This window comes from Bubalus kerabau, chromosome 18 (assembly GCF_029407905.1).
Source record: "Bubalus kerabau isolate K-KA32 ecotype Philippines breed swamp buffalo chromosome 18, PCC_UOA_SB_1v2, whole genome shotgun sequence".
NCBI classification, from domain to species: Eukaryota; Metazoa; Chordata; class Mammalia; order Artiodactyla; family Bovidae; genus Bubalus; species Bubalus kerabau.
Window position 1 is genome coordinate 25,572,556 of NC_073641.1, and position 19,599 is coordinate 25,592,154.

Below are 19,599 nucleotides of genomic sequence, written 5' to 3' on the forward strand. Positions count from 1 at the left end.
TGGAGGCCAGAAAAATAAAGACTGACACTGTTTCCACTGTTTCCCCATCTATTTCCCATGAAGTGATGGGACTGGATACCATGATCTTTGTTTTCTGAATGTTGAGCTTTAAGCCAACTTTTTCACTCTCTTCTTTCACTTTCATCAAGAGGCTTTTGAGTTCCTCTTCACTTTCTGCCATAAGGGTGGTGTCATCTGTATATCTGAGGTTATTGATATTTCTCCCGGCAATCTTGATTCCAGCTTGTGTTTCTTCCAGTCCAGCGTTTCTCATGATGTACTCTGCATATAAGTTAAATAAACAGGGTGACAATATACAGCCCTGACGTACTCCTTTTCCTATTTGGACCCAGTCTGTTGTTTCACGTCCAGTTCTAACAGTTGCTTCCTGACCTGCATGTAGGTTTCTCAAGAGGCAGGTCAGGTGGTCTGGTATTCCCATCTCTTTCAGAATTTTCCACAGTTTATTGTGATCCACACAGTCAAAGGCTTTGGCATAGTCAATAAAGCAGAAATAGATGTTTTTCTGGAACTCTCTTTTTCCATGATCCAGCGGATGTTGGCAATTTGATCTTTGGTTCCTCTGCCTTCTCTAAAACCAGCTTGAACATCAGGAAGTTCACCTGCCTTCTCTAAAACCAGCTTGAACATCAGGAAGTTCACGTTCTCATATTGCTGAAGCCTGGCTTGGAGAATTTTGAGCATTACTTTACTAGCGTGTGAGATGAGTGCATTTGTGCTGTAGTTTGAGCATTCTTTGGCATTGCCTTTCTTTGGGATTGGAATGAAAACTGACCTTGATAGTTCCACCCTTTTAGAATGATCTGAGTGCTGTTATTTTATACAATTTTTCAAGCAAGTGAAGTCGCTCAGTCGTGTCCAACTCTTTGCGACCCCATGGACTGTAGCCTACCAGGCTCCTCTGTCCATGGGATTCTCCAGGCAAGGGTACTGGAGTGGGTTGCCATTTCCTTCTCCAGGGGATCTTCCTGACCCAGGGAAACCCGGTCTCCTGCATTGCAGGCAGACGCTTTACTGTCTGAGCCACCAGGGAAACCAATTTTTCAAGAAGTGGTGACGAAAGTATATTTCTTATGGGTTGTATTTGAATGCCTCTCCTAAACTGATGACCCTCTAGATTATTTCTGCTGCCTATAAGATAAGAATGTTTCAGTTCAGTTCAGTTGCTCAGTCGTGTCCGACTCTTTGCGACCCCATGAATCACAGCACGCCAGGCCTCCCTGTCCATCACCAACTCCCGGAGTTCACTCAGACTCACATTCATCGAGTCAGTGATGCCATCCAGCCATCTCATCCTCTGTCGTCCCCTTCTTCTCCTGTCCCCAGTCCCTCCCAGCATCAGAGTCTTTTCCAATGAGTCAACTCTGCATGAGGTGGCCAAAGTACTGGAGTTTCAGCTTCAGCATCATTCCTTCCAAAGAAATCCCAGGGCTGATCTCCTTCAGAATGGACTGGTTGGATCTCCTTGCAGTCCAAGGGACTCTCAAGAGTCTTCTCCAACACCACAGTTCAAAAGCATCAATTCTTTGACACTCAGCCTTCTTCACAGTCCAACTCTCACATCCATACATGACCGCAGGAAAAACCAGAGCCTTGACTAGACGGACCTTTGTTGGCAAAGTGATGTCTCTGCTTTTGAATATGCTATCTAGGTTGGTCATAACTTTCCTTCCAAGGAGTAAGCGTCTTTTAATTTCATGGCTGCAATCACCATCTGCAGTGATTTTTGGAGCCCAGAAAAATAAAGTCTGACACTGTTTCCACTGTTTCCCCATCTATTTCCCATGAAGTGATGGGACTGGATGCCATGATATTCATTTTCTGAATGTTGAACTTTAAGCCAACTTTTTCACTCTCAAAAACAAACTTCTGATGTCACAGACTTTGGAAATTTGTTTTGTACACTTTTTAGGAGATATTAAACTTACAGCTATTATGATTTACCTACTTCACATGTGGTAAATTGTCATAGCTCTCAAAAGTTGCAAGATAGGAAAACCCCCAGAAGTACTAATTTCACAGTAGGGCTACTTTTCTGAGAACCTGTCAATCAGGCATAAAAGCCAAAGGATAATTTCTGTTACTGTTACTTTATTTTTTGTGTTTAACAGACTAGAAAAATAGGCTTTTTTCTTTGCCCCGGTTTCAAACAATCTCTATACCATAGATAGGACTTTTTCAGTTAAGTTGCATGTATAGAAATTTTAGGAAGCACAATGAAAAAGGTTGTGGATTAAGCATTTTTTAAAGTTCAAAATCAATGATCATGATCTTTTGTTTTATTATGAAATATTCAAATAGGGAAGCACATATAGTAGGAAATGAGATTTCTACCTAATTTGTATTAATACCATCTGGAGATAACTACTGAAAAGTTGGTTGTATATTCTTCTAGGCTTTCCAATGTATATTTTAACATAAATGCAAGTAATTTGTTTTATATAAATGAAATTACACTAAATACAATGTTTTTAGAGATTTTGCCTACTAAACAGTGTATGTACATACACATATATTTCTGTGTATATGATTCATACTCATGCTACTGATTGGGTTTAAAAATTTTTCCAGATTGTATAGTAGGACATCTGAAGTATAACTATGCTTTGTGTAAAGATAATATACAATTGTAGTGTATGTGCAGCTGCTTTAGCATGATAGTGATCTATGATATGTGCTCAATACATGTTAGTTTCCATTCAGGTTTATAAATTACTACAAGACTAGCAGGGTTGCTATTTAAGAGTCTTGTAAGCTAGGCTGCCCCAATTATTTTAGGTGCTTCGGTAAGAGCAAAGATTTACTGGTGGTTAAGAGACTACATTATGATTTATCCTGTAGTATTCACTGTAAAGTTGTACAGTATGTGACAACATTTTGCATGGGAGTCTTGGAATGAAGTCCTTTGCTAACTGTGAAGGTGTACAGAATGGGTGCTGAGGTTGGGAACTGAGCACTTCTGTTATGGAGTAGCATATGTTACTGTGTGCTTTGTGATGAAATTTCAGGTCTGATAGTTTCTAGAGGTTCTAGAGAAGAGATTAGGAAAAGATGGATGTAGAGCTGATTGTTAATTTTTTGTAAAGTCCTATTTTGAAGTATTATTGGTTTTTACTCGTGGTTTCATTTGGAAATCTGATCCTTCTGCTTTCCTGCAGGGAATTTATAGACATCAGTTTTGGGTAGATCAGTAAAGGGGATTGAACTGGGGCCCCAACTCCTTTTTTCATTGAGAAAAGAGTAAGGGGTGCTGTTGATAGAAATGCTTCTGCAGTAGCCATGTCTGAAGCTTTGCTTGGAGATAACACTTGACTATACAGAAATTGCCTCCAAGATTCCAGGAGTTCCTGAATCATAAATTCCTTATATAGTTAACATGGGTATATCAGTCTTTTTATCTTTGTTAGCACTTTGTGTTCCCAGTGGAAAACAAGTTTGAGAAATAATTGTTAGACTATAGAATTAGAAGTGCTTCCCTAGCATGTTCTTGGACTTACGATTGTTATCCAATTTTGTTTCTTTGCTTTTTGTTCTTTTCTTGGTTTGTTTGTTTTAACTTGGGTCTTGTGGAGAGAAAAATAACTTAAAACTTTTCAAGACCTGAGTTTATAATTATACAGAATTATTATTATGTGCCTCAGAGGCTTTTGCTTGCTTGTTTATTCATTCAGTGTACATTCCTTGAAGCGCTTACTATAAGCGGGATTGTGGAGGGAAGGCTATGAGATAGTAATCTACTCAGGGTAAAGGAAAACTGAAAACTGTATTCTGTAGAGAGTCCAAAGGCTGAAGATAGGGGCGTGTGTATATGTATTTAAGAGACAGAGACTCATATCCATGTATACAGAATACACATCCATGTATACACAGAGACACAGTCCATATAGTTCTGTAGGAAAAAATCTCCTAAACATTTTTAGAACTGTCTGTTCTTCTGTTCCCACTGTTATTTGTTTATTTCAGCCCTCAACATGTTATATACACTGTATTTCTTGCCTGTGGACTTTCCTTCTATTCTAAATCCACACTTCTTTTTCCTTTATACAATTTTTATGAGTCTTTTCCCCCATTAAGGCACAGATTGGGCTGGGTGTTTCCTGTCACCCACAGAATAAAGTCCAAACTTCTTAATACATAGTCTCAATATAGATTCTGTGAATAGTCCTTTTATTAAAACCTCTCCTGAGTTATCTACTTTTACTCTCTATTCCATGCTTAAGACCCTGACTGGTCTTATCATCTGCCTTTCAGTTCTAGATAGCTTCTTTTTCCTTGTGTGGATCTGCTCTCATCATTGTCTACCTTGTCCTCAGTACTTGGAGACTCACTTTGCCCTCTGGCTTCTAGATGGGTTTGATGCGTGGGAAGCACTGGAAGAAGAGAGGGGTGTGTTTTTTCTCCTGGCATTCTCTTGCCAAATCCTGTCATGTTGGCCCTCCCAGAGGTCATAGCTTTCTGAACCTTTTAGGCCTATGAGTGGTTGCCCCTTCAGGAGGTTGTGTTAATATGATCGCTTATCTTTACCCACACCCTCCATACCTTGTATATAGTCCCTTATTAAGCTCTTCTTAAGTTCCTCAGTTTACTGCTGGGATCTTGACTGCTGCATTGTCACAGTCATCTAAGCTTTAGTTCTGTTTGCAGTTACAGCTGTGTTATTTTCCAGTAGCACTTCTCTCTCTCTTATTAAAAATTTTTCGGTGAGGTCTTTTTCATTCCTTCTCTTTTTTAATTTTTATGTTTTCTTTTTTTTTAACTGGATTAAAAAGAAGGTTTTCTTCCCTGCACATGGCATGTGGGCCCTTATTAGTTCCCCAGCCAGGGATCAAACCCACGCCTCAAGTGTAGTCTTAATCTCTGAACCATCAGGGAAGTTCCTCCTTGCCTTTTTTAGTCTTTTTTTTTTTTTTTTCCTTTCCTGGCACCATGACTGTCATGTAACAGGAATTGAAATGTCTGAGTGAATAAAGTGAGATCTTCAAGAGGATGGACATTTGAATGTGCCTGTGGTATAGCATAATTTATTTAGATGTCTGAAACTGAGAAAATGGGTGAAGGTAGTGGGTACTGAAGTCAGTATAGTCACTTTAATAACATCTAGATTTATATTTCATTCTTTTAAAAAAGTTAACTTAAAACTTGTTTTTCTTTACATTTGCTTCAACATACTAGAAATTAACTATAATTCTCTTTAAAATGCATTTTAGATTTATTCCATTGGATTTTTTTGTAACAACATGTCTTTAAGAAAATAGGTACTGTATATAAAATGGGAGCTATTTCAGTTATTACTTAATTGCAGGAGAATGTAGGTATTCATTTATTTGTCTTCCTCAGTATAGCTTAGAAGAGATGCACTAACAGCAGACATACAGTGGCTAACAAATGTGTTTATTAGCAGGATTGAGATTTTAAAAGTGACTTCTCTTAAGAGAATTTTAATTAAGAAAAAAATATTCTAGAGTTATGATTAGGGTCAAAAAATGTTTCTATAGCCTTTATATATTAAGGAAGGAGTATATGTCCTCTGAACGAGTTTATTTTGAAAAGAATCTTCTTATAACACTAACTTTGATACAGAACTCTATTACTACCCTAAAAAATTACCATTGAAATTAATTTCTATATAGATAGAAATATTTCATTGCTTTTTAGAGTTGAGTACTCTAGGGGGATGGCTATCCTGTGTATATGTGTGTGTCTTAGTCTGCTTGGGCTGCCATAACAAAACACGATACACTCAGTGGCTTAACAACAGAAAACTTTCTTCTCAGAGTTCTAAAGGCTGGGATCCTGAGATCAGGGTGCAAGCATGGTCAGGGCTCTCTCTTCCTGGCTTGCAGACGGCCACTTTCTTGTATCCTCATACGGCCTTTCTTTAGATGTGTGCATGTGGAAAGAGATCTCTCTCTTCCTTTTTTTATAAGGCCACCAATCTTATTGGATTAGGACCCTACCATTATAACCTCATTTAACTAAATTACCTCCTAAAAGTCCTATCTCCAATTATAGCAAAATTCGAGGTTAGAACTTCTACATAAGAATTTGGCAGGGGGCAGAAGCACTTTAGTCCATTGGAGTATGCATGCATATGTGTGTTTATGTATATAAATCATATGAGCAGTAGAGGAAATCATTGTGATATGTTTAAACTTGAAGAAAGAGATTCGTACTTAGACAATGCCAACTCAATATTGAAACTCATTATTGAATTTTCTTCATAAAGATATTGTTGTGTTAATGGAGGTGGTATAAGATACTCTCACAGAGTTAAATATGACAATCTTTTTCCTCAGACCTCATTGTCTTGACTCAGTTCTCATCCTCGATGTCTTAGCTTAAAAATCCTACATTTACATAGATATAGACTTGATACTCTAAGCTACTTTCATTGGCTTTTGTATAACAACATTGTCTGACTTCTCTTTTCATTCTTGTGCTTAAAGAATGGCCAATATATTCTGCTGAACGAGACAGACAACAGCCCCTGCCATCTAGAGTGTGTAATCATCTTTTCTTCCTCTCTCTCCTGCAGTCTCTTTTCATGATTTCACTATGAATATTAGTCCCTACCTGATTTTTTTTTTTTTTTTTAATCTTTGTTGGTCTTGACTTTAGGCTTTCTGAGAGCTGTTTCATTCTCCTGGCTTAAGTTACCAACAGTTTGCTAACAATTTGCAAATCTCTCTCTACTTCTGATCTTCATCCTGCATTATGTTCCTGTAGCCATTCAGTAAATTTTTATTAAAATCCATCTGTATGCCTGGTCAGGGGATACAAGAGTGATATAGTCTTTGCCCTCAAGTTGTTGACAGAATGCAAAAAGTAATTTAAACTGCTATGTAATGTATGTGTGTCCAGGGTGCCATGGGACCGATAAGTAGGGAGTGCCTGGCTTGGACTTGAAACTAGAGGACAGATATCCCCACCAGAAGGTTGAACATATACGTAGGTACCTAAAGTTTTGAAAACATAGTATGTTCCGTCAACAACAAATGGTTCAGTTGATCAGAGCCTTAAGGGCTAGATGAGGCTGAGCATTTAAGAAGGTGCCTTTGTCACCTCAAAGGCAATATTTTCAGTACTCAACTAATTTTCTTTCATCATAAACCAGCTCCCCATCCCAACTTCACATTTTTGTCAATGGGGCCGTCATTCTCCTTACTTCTGAAGCCTGAAGTATCATCTTCAGGTCTGCCTCAACAATTGTGATGAGTCCTCAAGTCAAGTCATTTCGATATTCAAAATACCCTTCCATGCATCTTTTTCTATTTTCACTGTCAGCACACTGCTTATCATTTAATTAGTAGATTATTTCAAAGCTGTATTAATGCTCCCTTTTCTAATTTTTTAAGTTAATTTTTAAAACCTCTTATTTTACCCTGTTACTAACCCTGTACAAAAGAGGACAGTGATATTTTATTTCCTACAGGACAAATCCTTTTTTAGGCCAGTATTTTAAAAACATGATTCTTTTTTTAAACCCCCAAATCTCAACCTGTCTTCCTCCCATGAAAAACCACACAGTTGCAGAATTATGAGTAATCTGCATAAACGAAGATTTTGTTTCATTAGCATTGAGATTTTATTATGAACACAGCATATATTTTATATTGAACAAACTTTTTCAAAGGATAGTTCCCCTTCACTTAAGTCATCTTCCTTGTCAGAATTCTGTTAATTTAGCCCATCACTGGCCTCCATGGGAGGCACTATATATATACTGACTCTAGGAACAGACAGCCTGTGCTGTAATCTTGGTTCTGATACTTACTAGTTCCAGCAAGTTCCCCCATTTCTTAAAACCTCATAATAATTTTATGTGAAAAAGGGGGAAGTGAAATTATCTTTAAGATTAATCAAGTTAATCTTTAGAGCCTAGCGCCTGGCATGTGTGAGCACGCAGTACACATTTGTTATAAAATGTTATGTACCTTGAGAACTTCTCTCTGGTTCTCTGTGCTCTTGTTGGTGTGATGTCATGCTGCCCTTGCATCCCTCTACTACTAAGTGCTTTCCTGAGTCCCTTCCTGTTGCCTGTGATTTATGTGCGGTTTTAAGTTCAACTTAGTTGCCTGTTCTTTAATAGTCTTTTCTGACTACTCCAGTTCACGTTGACCTCTGAATTCCTATAGGGCCTTTTATACCACTTTAGAAATTAATTTTTTTTTTTTTTAGTTTTTTTTTTAAATTTTATTTTATTTTTAAACTTTACATAACTGTATTAGTTTTGCCAAATATCAAAATTAATTTTTTTTATGGTATTCCTTTTAAAATTTACATACAGTAAAATTTACTTTTTTGGGTATAGTTCTATGAGTGTTGACAAATGTTTAGAGTTGTGGAATTACCATCACAATCAAGATATAAAACAATTTAATCATCCCTCAAAAATCTGTCTTAGTGTTATTAGTTTCAAAACTATTTCTTGAGTATGCATTCTGTTTCCACATGTACAATTTAGGTTCTTGAACTGATTGCCTGTTTCACACTATTGTTTCCTCTATTATGGCATAGCCTTGTGTCAAGGATATAGTAAATAGATGCTTAAATGTTTAAATTGTATAAAACAAAGCCTAAAAGTGTGATAAATTTAAACATGCTAAGAAGCTACTAACTTTATTTAACTTCTCTTTGGTCTTTCATTTTATTTGGGTGAAAATTTTCAAATGAACATTATTCCTATATAGCTTGTTAAAGTGATTTTGGAGTCTGGCCAGGGCTAATAAAAACCATCTTTAATTTGTTTTTGGAAAATAAAAGGCTTGTTTCTGTCCTTACAGTTTCTATTTTTTCTAATGCTGTTAATTTAAATTTTAATATGAAACAAAATTTTGTATCTTTTCTGTCTTCCCTGGGGGTTTCTTTTATTGACTGTCCCTAAAATCAGAGGTCAACGCAAATAAGAGAATTTAAACTTGATAAAGGTGAGGCTGATATGGACAAGCTAATGCTGCATGGTTGCCTCCTTCCTGAGTCTTCGATATAATGGAATAGTGATCCTTTTTCGGAAATGGCAAAATATAGTTCAAATTTGCATCCCATTCAGTAGACTTTACTTCCTAATGAAGTGAATTGAATTTAACCACGTGTATCTTTTTTTCCCTTCCCTAACAGCTTCCATGCCTATGGCTGTTCTAAATTTGGGCCAAATAGATCCATTTCAGAGAGGCTTTTTCTGTAAAGACAACAGCATCCAGTATCCGTACCATGACGGTACCATCACAACCACTGTCCTCAGCACAGTGGGACTTGGTTTACCCATTTCCTCTGTAAGTAAATTAATAAGTAGGTAGTGATGGGTTTGTTGTGCTGGAGACTGTATGAAGTGATAGAGTTGGGGTGGGGGTAAATCCATAGTATTGTCTTCGCTGGTGTTGATGTGGTGAGTGATTGCTTGAAGAATATACCCACTGCTTCAGTCCAGGGCAGTATTTCTCCAGTTAAAGAGAGATATTGCCCCAAACAACTCGATGCCATCATAAGGAATTATAGAATGATTATTTTAGAATGAAGAATTCATTTAAGTCATTTGAATCAACCCTTTTCAGTATACAAGTAAAGAAACTTAAACCCAGATACTTGCTCAAGCCCAGTAAGCTATTTTATGGCAGAGCTGAAACTAAGATTAAGTTTGTTTTATCATATTAAATGGAAATTGAGCCCATAAAAAAAGAGATTTATTTGTTAAATTTGAGAAAACAGCTCATCAGAAAGAATGTTAATACATGTGCAAAAGCAAGTCCTCAGAATATATCAAAACTATATCACTTTTTAAAGTTGTACTGTATTTTAGAAAGGTCATCAGTTTGTAAGTTAATATTGGGTTTCATTATGTTAGGCAACTGGAAACTTTGCTTCTAGGTTAAATTTCACAGACTAGCTTAAGATTGGCACTTGAGGTATTGTGCTTACTTTCTTTATCCTTGTCTCTGATTTCTGCACTTTACCGTATGTCTCTCTATGTGAGCTGGAATTAGATGAGAAGAAGCAAAGTAAAGGTTTACCTCCTTGAGTGTCTTGAACCATCCAGCAGAGATCATGCCATACTTCTCTTTTGATCACTGTCTCTTGTCACTTGCCTTCCCCAGGTAGTTGACTTAAATTTTTTTATTGTCTTAGCAGACTCTGAAGCCTTGTTTTTCCACAGTAGGACAGACTGGCTCCCCCCACCCCCTATTTTCAAAGAAATATTTTCCTCTTTTTGATATTCTAATTGCTTTCAGATTAATTTTTAAAAATCACTTTACTCTCTTTATTAATGTCTGAGGGAAAAGACAATTCAGGATAAGTTTGGGGGTTGAATTATTTTATCCTATATCTGTAAAATTTGAGATTTGGCAATGTTAGGAAGATGAAGGAGATCATTTACTATAGATATTTGAATTTTTCTCAAGTTCTTTGTTTTTGGCATATAGTTTGAAAAAATCATATTTCTTTAGGTGACTGTCCCAAAGGAGGTAGATTAGGCCCAATTTTTACTTTTTTGAGTAGCTACTTAGATGGCAAAAAAAAAAAATTGCTATGAAGAAGAAAGAATGGATGGGTTAATGTGTGTTTTTTTTTTAATAAACTGTAAAAATAATATATAAGTAAAGTGTTGTATAAGGGCTTCCCTGGTGGCTCGGACGGTAAAACGTCTGCCTGCAATGTGGGAGACCCAGGTTTGATCTGAGTCAGGAAGATCCCCTGGAGAAGGAAATGGCAACAACCCACTCCAGTACTCTTGCCTGGAAAATTCCATGAATGGAGAAGCCTTGGTGGGCTACAGTCTTTGGGGTCTCAAGGAGTCAGACACGACTGAGCGACTTCACTTTCTGTCTTTCTTTCTTTAAAGTGCTGTATATGGCAAAAGTGACCGTAAGTGCCCTGTACTGTAGGAGGACAGTGGTGTTTTTTGGGTTTTATGGCATGGCAAGTCTCTTGTGCCACCTTTCCTGTACTAGTCCAAAACACTGGTATCAAAAGGGCCTATTGCCCACACTTGAAGAGTTCAGCTCCTTTGTTTCCATGTTGACATAAGTGTTGTGCTGCCTTTTCCCAGTTTACTGCCAGTCAGCACAAGGCAGTAAGCTTTGCTAGGGTAGGAATGGTCTGTTTTGCTCCATTTGTATCCTTAGTGCCAGGCACATTGCTTGGTATGTAATGGGTGTTTAATAAATACAGATAGAAATATTTAATTCCATTAAATGGGAAATGGAATAAGATTGTCAATTATGTTTAATAATAATTACTACCATGAAAATTCAGATTAACTCTTTGGAAATACATTGTGTCTTCAAGTCATGTCTTGGCATCAGATGCCTCATTAAAATAGCTTTTCAAAAGCTATTTTGAAAAGAATGGGATAGTATATACTGAATATGTAATCCTTATTAAAGGTATCTTAAAATATGGGGGAATGTCTATTAGAATGAAAGAAATACGGTGTTAAGGAGCTTCATTTCTTAGGTTGGAAAAAATTTTATTTCCTTGTTTATTTATTCCGATGTGGAACTGTACTTTTTCTTGCATTGTTATGAAAAGCTCTGCTTTAATCAGTTCATGTATTCCAGCACTCTTTCTGTATGTAACTGTCACAAAATGAAGTAGTATAAGATGCATCCCTAAGTAATTTGTTATAATCACAGACATTTTCTTCATTTAAAACAACTTTTTATACTACCTTTGGAAGAGATAATGTGTAAATTTGACATATTAAGTATTTGTTGTATATCCATTTTACAGAACACTTAAAAATATTTTGATAAAATTTAATATATTGGATGAACCTAAAAGAGAAGTTATGTAAATATTGAATATATACTGCCAATAGTGAAAACTAAAGCTCAGTTAGTTTCACATTAGCCAAGCTTACCAAATTCCACTGCATTTCCAAATGCTATGGCTTTTAAAAGGATTCATAGGGGGAAATATATGCTCATGAAATTTTCTTTTTAAAACTAGTTTCTGGGAATGTTATGGAATACCTTTGCTAAGGTTAAGTGGTACAAGAACTGCTTCACTGAGTATAGCTTTATTAAATTAGTGGACATTATCTTCTGACTTTTCTACTGCATGTATCTTGACAAATCTGCAGGATTTGAATGGATTAAATATTACTCCTGGATGGGAATTCTGATTTTTGAGATCCTCTAAAATCTCTTTCTAGTGAATTATATGTGATAAGGAGATAATTGAAATGAAAATGTTCATTTTGCCTCCCACCAGGAATTAAGTCTTCTTTAGTTCAGTTCAGTCACTCAGTCATGTCCAACTCTTTGCAACCCCATGAACCGCAGCACGCCAGGCCTCCCTGTCCATCACCAACTCCCAGAATCCACCCAAACTCTAAACTTGCAGTCAGAGTTACACCTCTACTATTACTACTTTTTAAAGCAGAATTGACATAATTTTTAACTTTGTTAAATATTGAACTGGCAAAATGACCAAATATATTTTTGATGGATGCAATGAGATTAACATACAGTTACGTTAAAACATATGAAAAGGTCAAATTTATCTTTTTCATTAATTCCTTTTTTATAGCATAGGCCAAATATTTCTTTTTTTTAAAAAAATAAACCTTTCATCTCTGAATACATGAAAATACTAGTCTGATAATGTCTGTGTTTTTCTGTTGTGGACCAGTGAGTTTGAAAGTAGAGTATTCAGTATGACTTATTTTGGGCATGTCATCTGTCATACTTTAGGTAAAAGTGAAGACATTGTGTTGATATTTCATACATTAATTTTCCTCTTTCATAAATACTATTTTAAAAACTCTGGCTGGGAATGTTATATACTCTACCTTTTTAGGTTCTAATGAATTGGTTGAACTGATGACATTTTCTTGAAAATTTTTTGTAGTTAAAAGTGAATTTGCAGCTTGGATTTGTCAGTGAGTTTTTAGACAAAAGTATGGTCCATGAAAGAAATAATAAATTGTACTTAATTAAAATTAAAAAATTAAAATAAAAAAATTCTGCTCTGTATAAAGCTACACACTGGAAGAAAATGTTTTTAAAACATATATCTGATAATGGAAGTCTTAAAGCATAACAGAAACAAACAATCCAGTCAAAATGTGGGGAAAAGATCTCAGTAGACACCTTAATGCAGAAAATATAGAAATGGCCAAGAGGCATATAAAAAATGCCCCATATCCTATTTCTTTAAAGAGTTGTAAATTAAAACAACAGTGAGTTTCCTCTGCACATTTATTATAATGGCTAAAATCCAAAACAGTGACAACAGCAAATGCTGTAAGGATGTGGAGCAGCAGTTCTCAATCATTACTAGGGGAATGTAAAGCCATGTTGAAAGACAATTCTGCAGTTCTTTACAAAACTAAACATAGTCTTACTATAGAATTCAAGCTCCTGCATATTTACCCAGATGAGTTGAAAACTTATGTCTGTATAAAAGCCAGCACGTGATGTTTATAGTGGCTTTATTCATAATTGCCAAAGCCTGAAAGCAACTGAGATGTCCTTTAATAGGTGAATGGATAAACTCTGGTACCTCCATACAATGGAATATTACTCAGTGCTAAAAAGAAATCAGCTATCCAGCCATAAAAAGACATGGAAGAACCTTAAATACATATTGCTAAATGAAAGAAGCCAATCTGAAAAGGCTACCTAGTGTATGATAACAACCATATGACTTTCTGGAAAAGGCAAGACTATGGAGATAGTAAGATCAGTGGTTACTAGGAGTTGGTGGGACACAGGAAGAATGAACAGCTGGAGTACAGAGGATTTTTAGGGAAGGAAACTGTTCCATATATTGTAATGATGGATTACAATTACAATTACATATTTGTTATAACAAAAGCAGAGACATTACTTTGCCAACAAAGGTATGTCCAGTCAAGGCTATGGTTTTTCCAGCGGTCTTGTAAGGATGTGAAAGTTGTACTGTGAAGAAAGCTGAGCGCTGAAGAATTGATGCTTTTGAACTGTGGTGTTGGAGAAGACTCTTGCGAGTCCCCTGGACTACAAGGAGATCCAGCCAGTCCATTCTAAAGGAGATCGGTCCTGGGTGTTCTTTGGAAGGACTGATGCTGAAGCTGAAACTCCAGTACTTTGGCCACCTCGTGCAAAGAGTTGACTCATTGGAAAAGACTCTGATGCTGAGAGAGATTGGGGGCAGGAGGAGAAGGGGACGACAGAGGATGAGATGGCTGGATGGCATCACTGACTCGATGGACATGGGTTTGGGTGGAATCCCAGAGTTGGTGATAGACAGGGAGGCCTGGCGTGCTGCAATTCATGGGGTCGCAAAGAGTCGGACACGACTGAGCAACTGAACTGAACTGAACAGGACTGTACAATACAAAGAACAACCTTTAATTGTAAACTGTGCAGTTTATGTATCAATATTGGTTATCATTTATAACAAATATACCATACCAATAAAAATTGTTTGTAATAGAGGACACTAAGGGTGGTAGTTGTAGAGAGGGAGTATATTTTTTACTTTTGGCTCAGTTTTTAAAATAAACCTAAAATTACTTTAAGAAATAAAAGTATATTAATCTTAAAAATTTTGAAAAGAAAAAAATTATGTTCACAATGTTTGGTGAAATGTCAGTGCTCTTTGTCTAAATAATATAAGCAATTATCCTCAAAGTGAATAATTGATACATTGTTGCTAGGAATAAGATTACTTGATAAGATATAAAAAGTAAAATTTCAGGGCTTTGCTTCATATATTTCACCTGTTAACTCATTTTATGAAAGTGTTTGACAGTATCTGCTGCTGCTAAGTCGCTTCAGTCATGTCCGACTCTGTGTGACCCCATAGATGGCAGCCCACCAGGCTCCCCCGTCCCCGGGATTCTCCAGGCAAGAGTACTGGAGTGAGTTGCCATTTCCTTCTCCAATGCATGAAAGTGAAAGTGTAGTTGCTCAGTCATGTCTGACTCTTCGCAACCCCATGGACTGCAGCCTACCAGGCTCCTCTGTCCGTGGGATTTTCCAGGCAAGAGTACTGGAGTGGGGTGCCATTGCCTTCTCCGTGACAGTATCTAGTGAAGACTTAAATTTAGAAAACATGATAGTACTTATAAATTCAGTGTAAGTTTTCAGTTTTTATATTGAAAAAAGCAAACAGGCAACTGAAATCTTGTCACAGTCTTATAATTAAAAAAATATGTGTGGGATATCATTTAGTTCATTTTTTATAAAGGACCATTACCATTTCAAGTTTTCTTATGTAATAGACCTATATAATCCATTAACTTCTTTTGGCTCTCTGAAAAATAATAAGTTGAATTCATAAGCATCTTTTAACAGTGAAGATTTTGTCTAAATACAGGTTCACCATCCATTATCCAGAACTCTTAGTCAGAATTTTTTGAATTTTTGAAAGGTTATATGATTCACACACCTTATATAATGCCTTCAGCAGGGTTTAGAACAGTACCGTGTATCAAAGATGTTAATTTTTAAATAGTGAAGTAAGACTAGTCAAAATAAGTGGGGTAAATAAAGGCTAGGGCATTCATCTGTTCAGGTTAAGTTTTGCCATTAGGTAAGTTCAGGTTAGGTTTTGGTCCCAAAATGTCATAAAAGAACTAGGGTTTTGAGTGCTTTGGGTTTTAAAATAAGGGATTGCAGGCCTTTTAATGAAAGCTGATTTAAAACTGTTTATTACTTAGTCCTATTATCTGGTTACTTTAAACAAATATTTGAAAATCCTAAAATTTAGTTTTTGTTGAGAAGCAGGACTTATGGTTAAAAGTGTAGACTTAGAACTGTTTATGTGAAACTAAACTCATTTGTGATTGGAGTGCAGGGTTAGTGATGTAAGCCATAAAAAATAAACATGTCCAGTGCAGTACAGTGATTTTTTTTTTTACTACCTTATTCAATAATTGTGGCGTATGAACAAAAGTATTATCCTGTAAAGAACATCTTGGTGTTCCCTTGTAGTTACTAAGAGCTTATATTGCCTATCTGGCTTTCTGGAAAATAACTTAATATTTTATTGTAGCCAAATTATTGTGGGCTCCATCTTTAAATAAGAATTTTATAAAGCTCTCCACCACTTTTGTCAATTATCTTTACCCTTCCACATTTAGAGTGAGAATGAGGTAGCATTTTAAAAATGGCCATTTACTGTTTTATCATGAACCTGTGTTTCTAACATGACAAGAAGCAAAATGCTATTTAGTCGCAGAAAGAAAATCTTTTGTGTTCTTACATCTGTTTTTGGATTCTGAACGGTCAACACCAGTTCAAAGTGTGGGATTAAGGTAACCTACTTTCAGAAGGCAACTTGCAGTTGTTGCCTCTCTGGCACCAGGGAATGTAGCTGGTTGAGTGCTGTTAGTCGCTTAGTGGTGTCCAACTCTTTGCAACCCCAAGGACTGTAGCCCTCCAGGCTCCTCTGTCCATGGAATTCTCCAGGCAAGAATACTGGAGTGAGTTGCCATTCCCTTCTCCAGGGGATCTTCCTGACCCAGGGGTTGAACCCGGTGTCCTGTTTGTGCACAGATTCTTTACCATCTGAGCTTCCAGTGAGCAGCAGTGAGGAATCTTTTTTAATCAGACTTTCCAAAGGCTGTCTTGGCTTAGAGGGCTGGACCGGTATGAGAGGTGATTTAGTTTGGGATCTTATTAAATCTAGGGGAATATAAGCAGAGGTCAGTGGCAGGACATTAAGTGTGGGGTCTAATGATTCACTGATTTTCTCAATAAAGTATGTTGTGTTTTTGAAGCACATTTGCACCAATCATATATTTAGTTAAATAAGCATGTTTTCAATCAGATACATTCTTATACTTGAGTGTTAGTCTTCTGATATACCTAAAAGCATCCTCTTAGAAGCTGCAAAATTTGAGAGAAAAAATGAGATTTCTTTCAAATTAATTTCTCTGTAAGTTGGGGGAGTATGCCCTGGTATTATTTTGCAGCAGATTTCCTGTTTTCAATGTGGAGAGTAACTGTTCTGTGGGACCCAGAAAGAAATCATTGGACAGGGAGATGGAAGGAGCAACTATGAAGGTACCTATAAAATTTTGCTTGTTCTCTAAGATTATAATTGAGTACTCACTGGTTTAGAATTTTTGCATATGTGGTAATGGAAGGCTGTGTTTGTTCTGTCATTTATTGAGTGTCTTTTGTGTCTGAAGTACTAGTGTGTTATAGATTCTTTCCTCCTAACCACTCTCTGAGGTTGCTAGGTAATTCTTTTCTATAGTTACTAAGAGGCCAAGTTGGGATTTTAACTCCACCAAGTCTATTTACATTCTTTTTGACAGGCCCTCATTGTCTTCATTGTGGTGTGGGTCTGTTTTGCTTAAAGTAGGTAAATCTAGTGAATTCTTTTGTTTTGGTTTTTTTTTCATTGTTGTAAGTTACGAATGAGTAAAATTCCCATTTGAATGCAGAGTTCCAAAGAATAGCAAGGAGAAATAAGAAAGCCTTTCTTAGTGATCAGTGCAAAAAAAAGTAGAGGAAGATAATAGAATGGGAAAGACTAGAGATCTCTTTAAGAAAATTAGAGATACCAAGGGAACATATGCAAAGATGGGCACAATAAAGGACAGAAATGGTATGGACCTAACAGAAGCAGAAGATATTAAGAAGAGGTGGCAAGAATACACAGAACTTTAGTTAAAAAGATCTTCATGACAGAGATAACCACAATGGTGTGATCACTCACCCAGAGCCAGACATCCTGGAATGTGAAGTCAAGTGGGCCTTAGGAAGCATCACTATGAACAGAGCTAGTGGAGGTGATGGAATTCCAGTTGAGCTATTTCAAATCCTAAAAGATGATGCTGTGAAAGTGCTATACTCAATATGCCAGCAAATTTGGAAAACTTAGCAGTGGCCACAGGACTGGAAAAGGTCAGTTTTCATTCCAATCCCAAAGAAAGGCAATGCCAAAGAATGCTCAAACTACCTCACAATTACACTCATCTCACATGCTAGTAAAATAATGCTCAAAATTCTCCAAGCCAGGCTTCAACAGTATGTGAACTGTGAACTTCCAGATGTTCAAGCTGGATTTTGAAAATGCAGAGGAACCAGAAATCAAATTGCCAATATCCGTTGGATCATAGAAGAAGCAACAGAGTTCCAGAAAAACATCTATTTCTGCTTTATTGACTATGCCAAAACCTTTGACTGTGTGGATGACAACATACTGTGGAAAATTCTGAAAGAGCTGGGAATACCAGACCACCTGACCTGCCTTCCTGAGAAATCCATATGCAGGTCAAGAAACAACAGTTAGAACTGGACGTGGAACAACAGACTGGTTCCAAATTGGGAAGGGAGTATGTCAAGGCTGTACTTTGTCACCCTGCTTGTTTAACTTGTATGCAGAGTATATCATGAGAAATGCTGGGCTGGAGGAAGCACAAGCTGGAATCAAGATTGCCAGGAGAAATATCAGTAGCCTTAGATATGCAGATAATACCACCCTTATGGCAGAAAGTAATGGCACCCCATTCCAGTACTCTTGCCTGGAAAATCCCATGGACGGAGGAGCCTGGTAGGCTGCAGTCCATGGGGTCGCTAAGAGTCGGACACGACTGAGTGACTTCACTTTCACGCATTGGAGAAGGAAATGGCAACCCACTCCAGTGTTCTTGCCTGGAGAATCCCAGGGACAGGGGAGCCTGGTAGACTGCCGTCTATGGGGTCACACAGAGTCGGACACGACTGAAGTGACTTAGCATAGCATAGCATAGCATGGCAGAAAGTGAAGAAGAACTAAAGAGCCTCTTGATGAAAGTGAAAGAGGAGAGTGAAAAAGTTGACTTAAAGCTCAACATTCAGAAAATGAAGATCATGGCATCTGGTCCATCACTTCATGGCAAATAGATGGGGAAACAATGGAAACGGTGAGAGACTTTCTTTTCTTGGGCTCCTAAATCACTGCAGATGGTAACTGACCTGCCTGCATCTTCACCGATAACTACTATTGTCAGTGTTTTTTTATTTTCACTATTCTAATAAGTGTGTGTTGACCTTATATCCTATGATCTTGCTATATACACTTATTAGTTCAAGGCATTTTGGGGATAGATTACTTGGGAGTTTCTGTACTCTCATGGTTTTAATTCTGCTTTAGTGGCTGCTTTTTCTCATTTTGCTTTGCAAGTTCCTTCTCTTCCTGACCTTGTAATTTTGGAGTGATGTGGGTATCAGTCCTTGGGTCCTCTTTTCTCCTCTGTACTCGTTCCTTTATAATCTCATTCAGTTTCATGGCTTTCATAACACCTCTGTGTTAAATTTATGGCTTCAGTCTGGACCTTCCCCCACAATGGACTTTACATCCAGCTGCCTCCCTGACATCTCTACTAATAGGCACCTCAAACTTGATGTATACAACTATGAACTCTTGGCTTTATTCTTTGCTCCCCCTCTTCAATCTCTAGTCCTTCTCATCTCGTTAATCCAGCTTTAAACTTTTCGTCTCCAAAATGGAGTATCATCATCATTTTGACTCTTCATTTCTTATACTCATATTCAACTCATCCATCAGCAAATGCAGCTGATGCTATAGTGACTATAGTGAAGTCGCTCAGTCATGTCCGACTCTTGGCAACCCCATGGACTGTAGCCTACCAGGCTC

At 37.1% G+C, this 19,599-nt stretch overlaps 1 protein-coding gene across 2 annotated transcripts in view; it reads left to right on the forward strand.

Moving 5' to 3' along the window:
- Positions 1-19,599, forward strand: part of PLPP1 (phospholipid phosphatase 1) — a 104,652-nt gene that overhangs the window by 28,941 nt on the left and 56,112 nt on the right. Inside the window, exon 2 of one of the 2 annotated variants that reach the window (XM_055555236.1) lies at positions 9,139-9,293. The exons of the other annotated variant lie outside the window; for it this stretch is intronic. Coding sequence (XP_055411211.1) covers positions 9,139-9,293 — 155 coding nt within the window. The remainder of the gene's footprint in view (positions 1-9,138; positions 9,294-19,599) is intronic. 2 annotated transcript variants of the gene reach the window in all.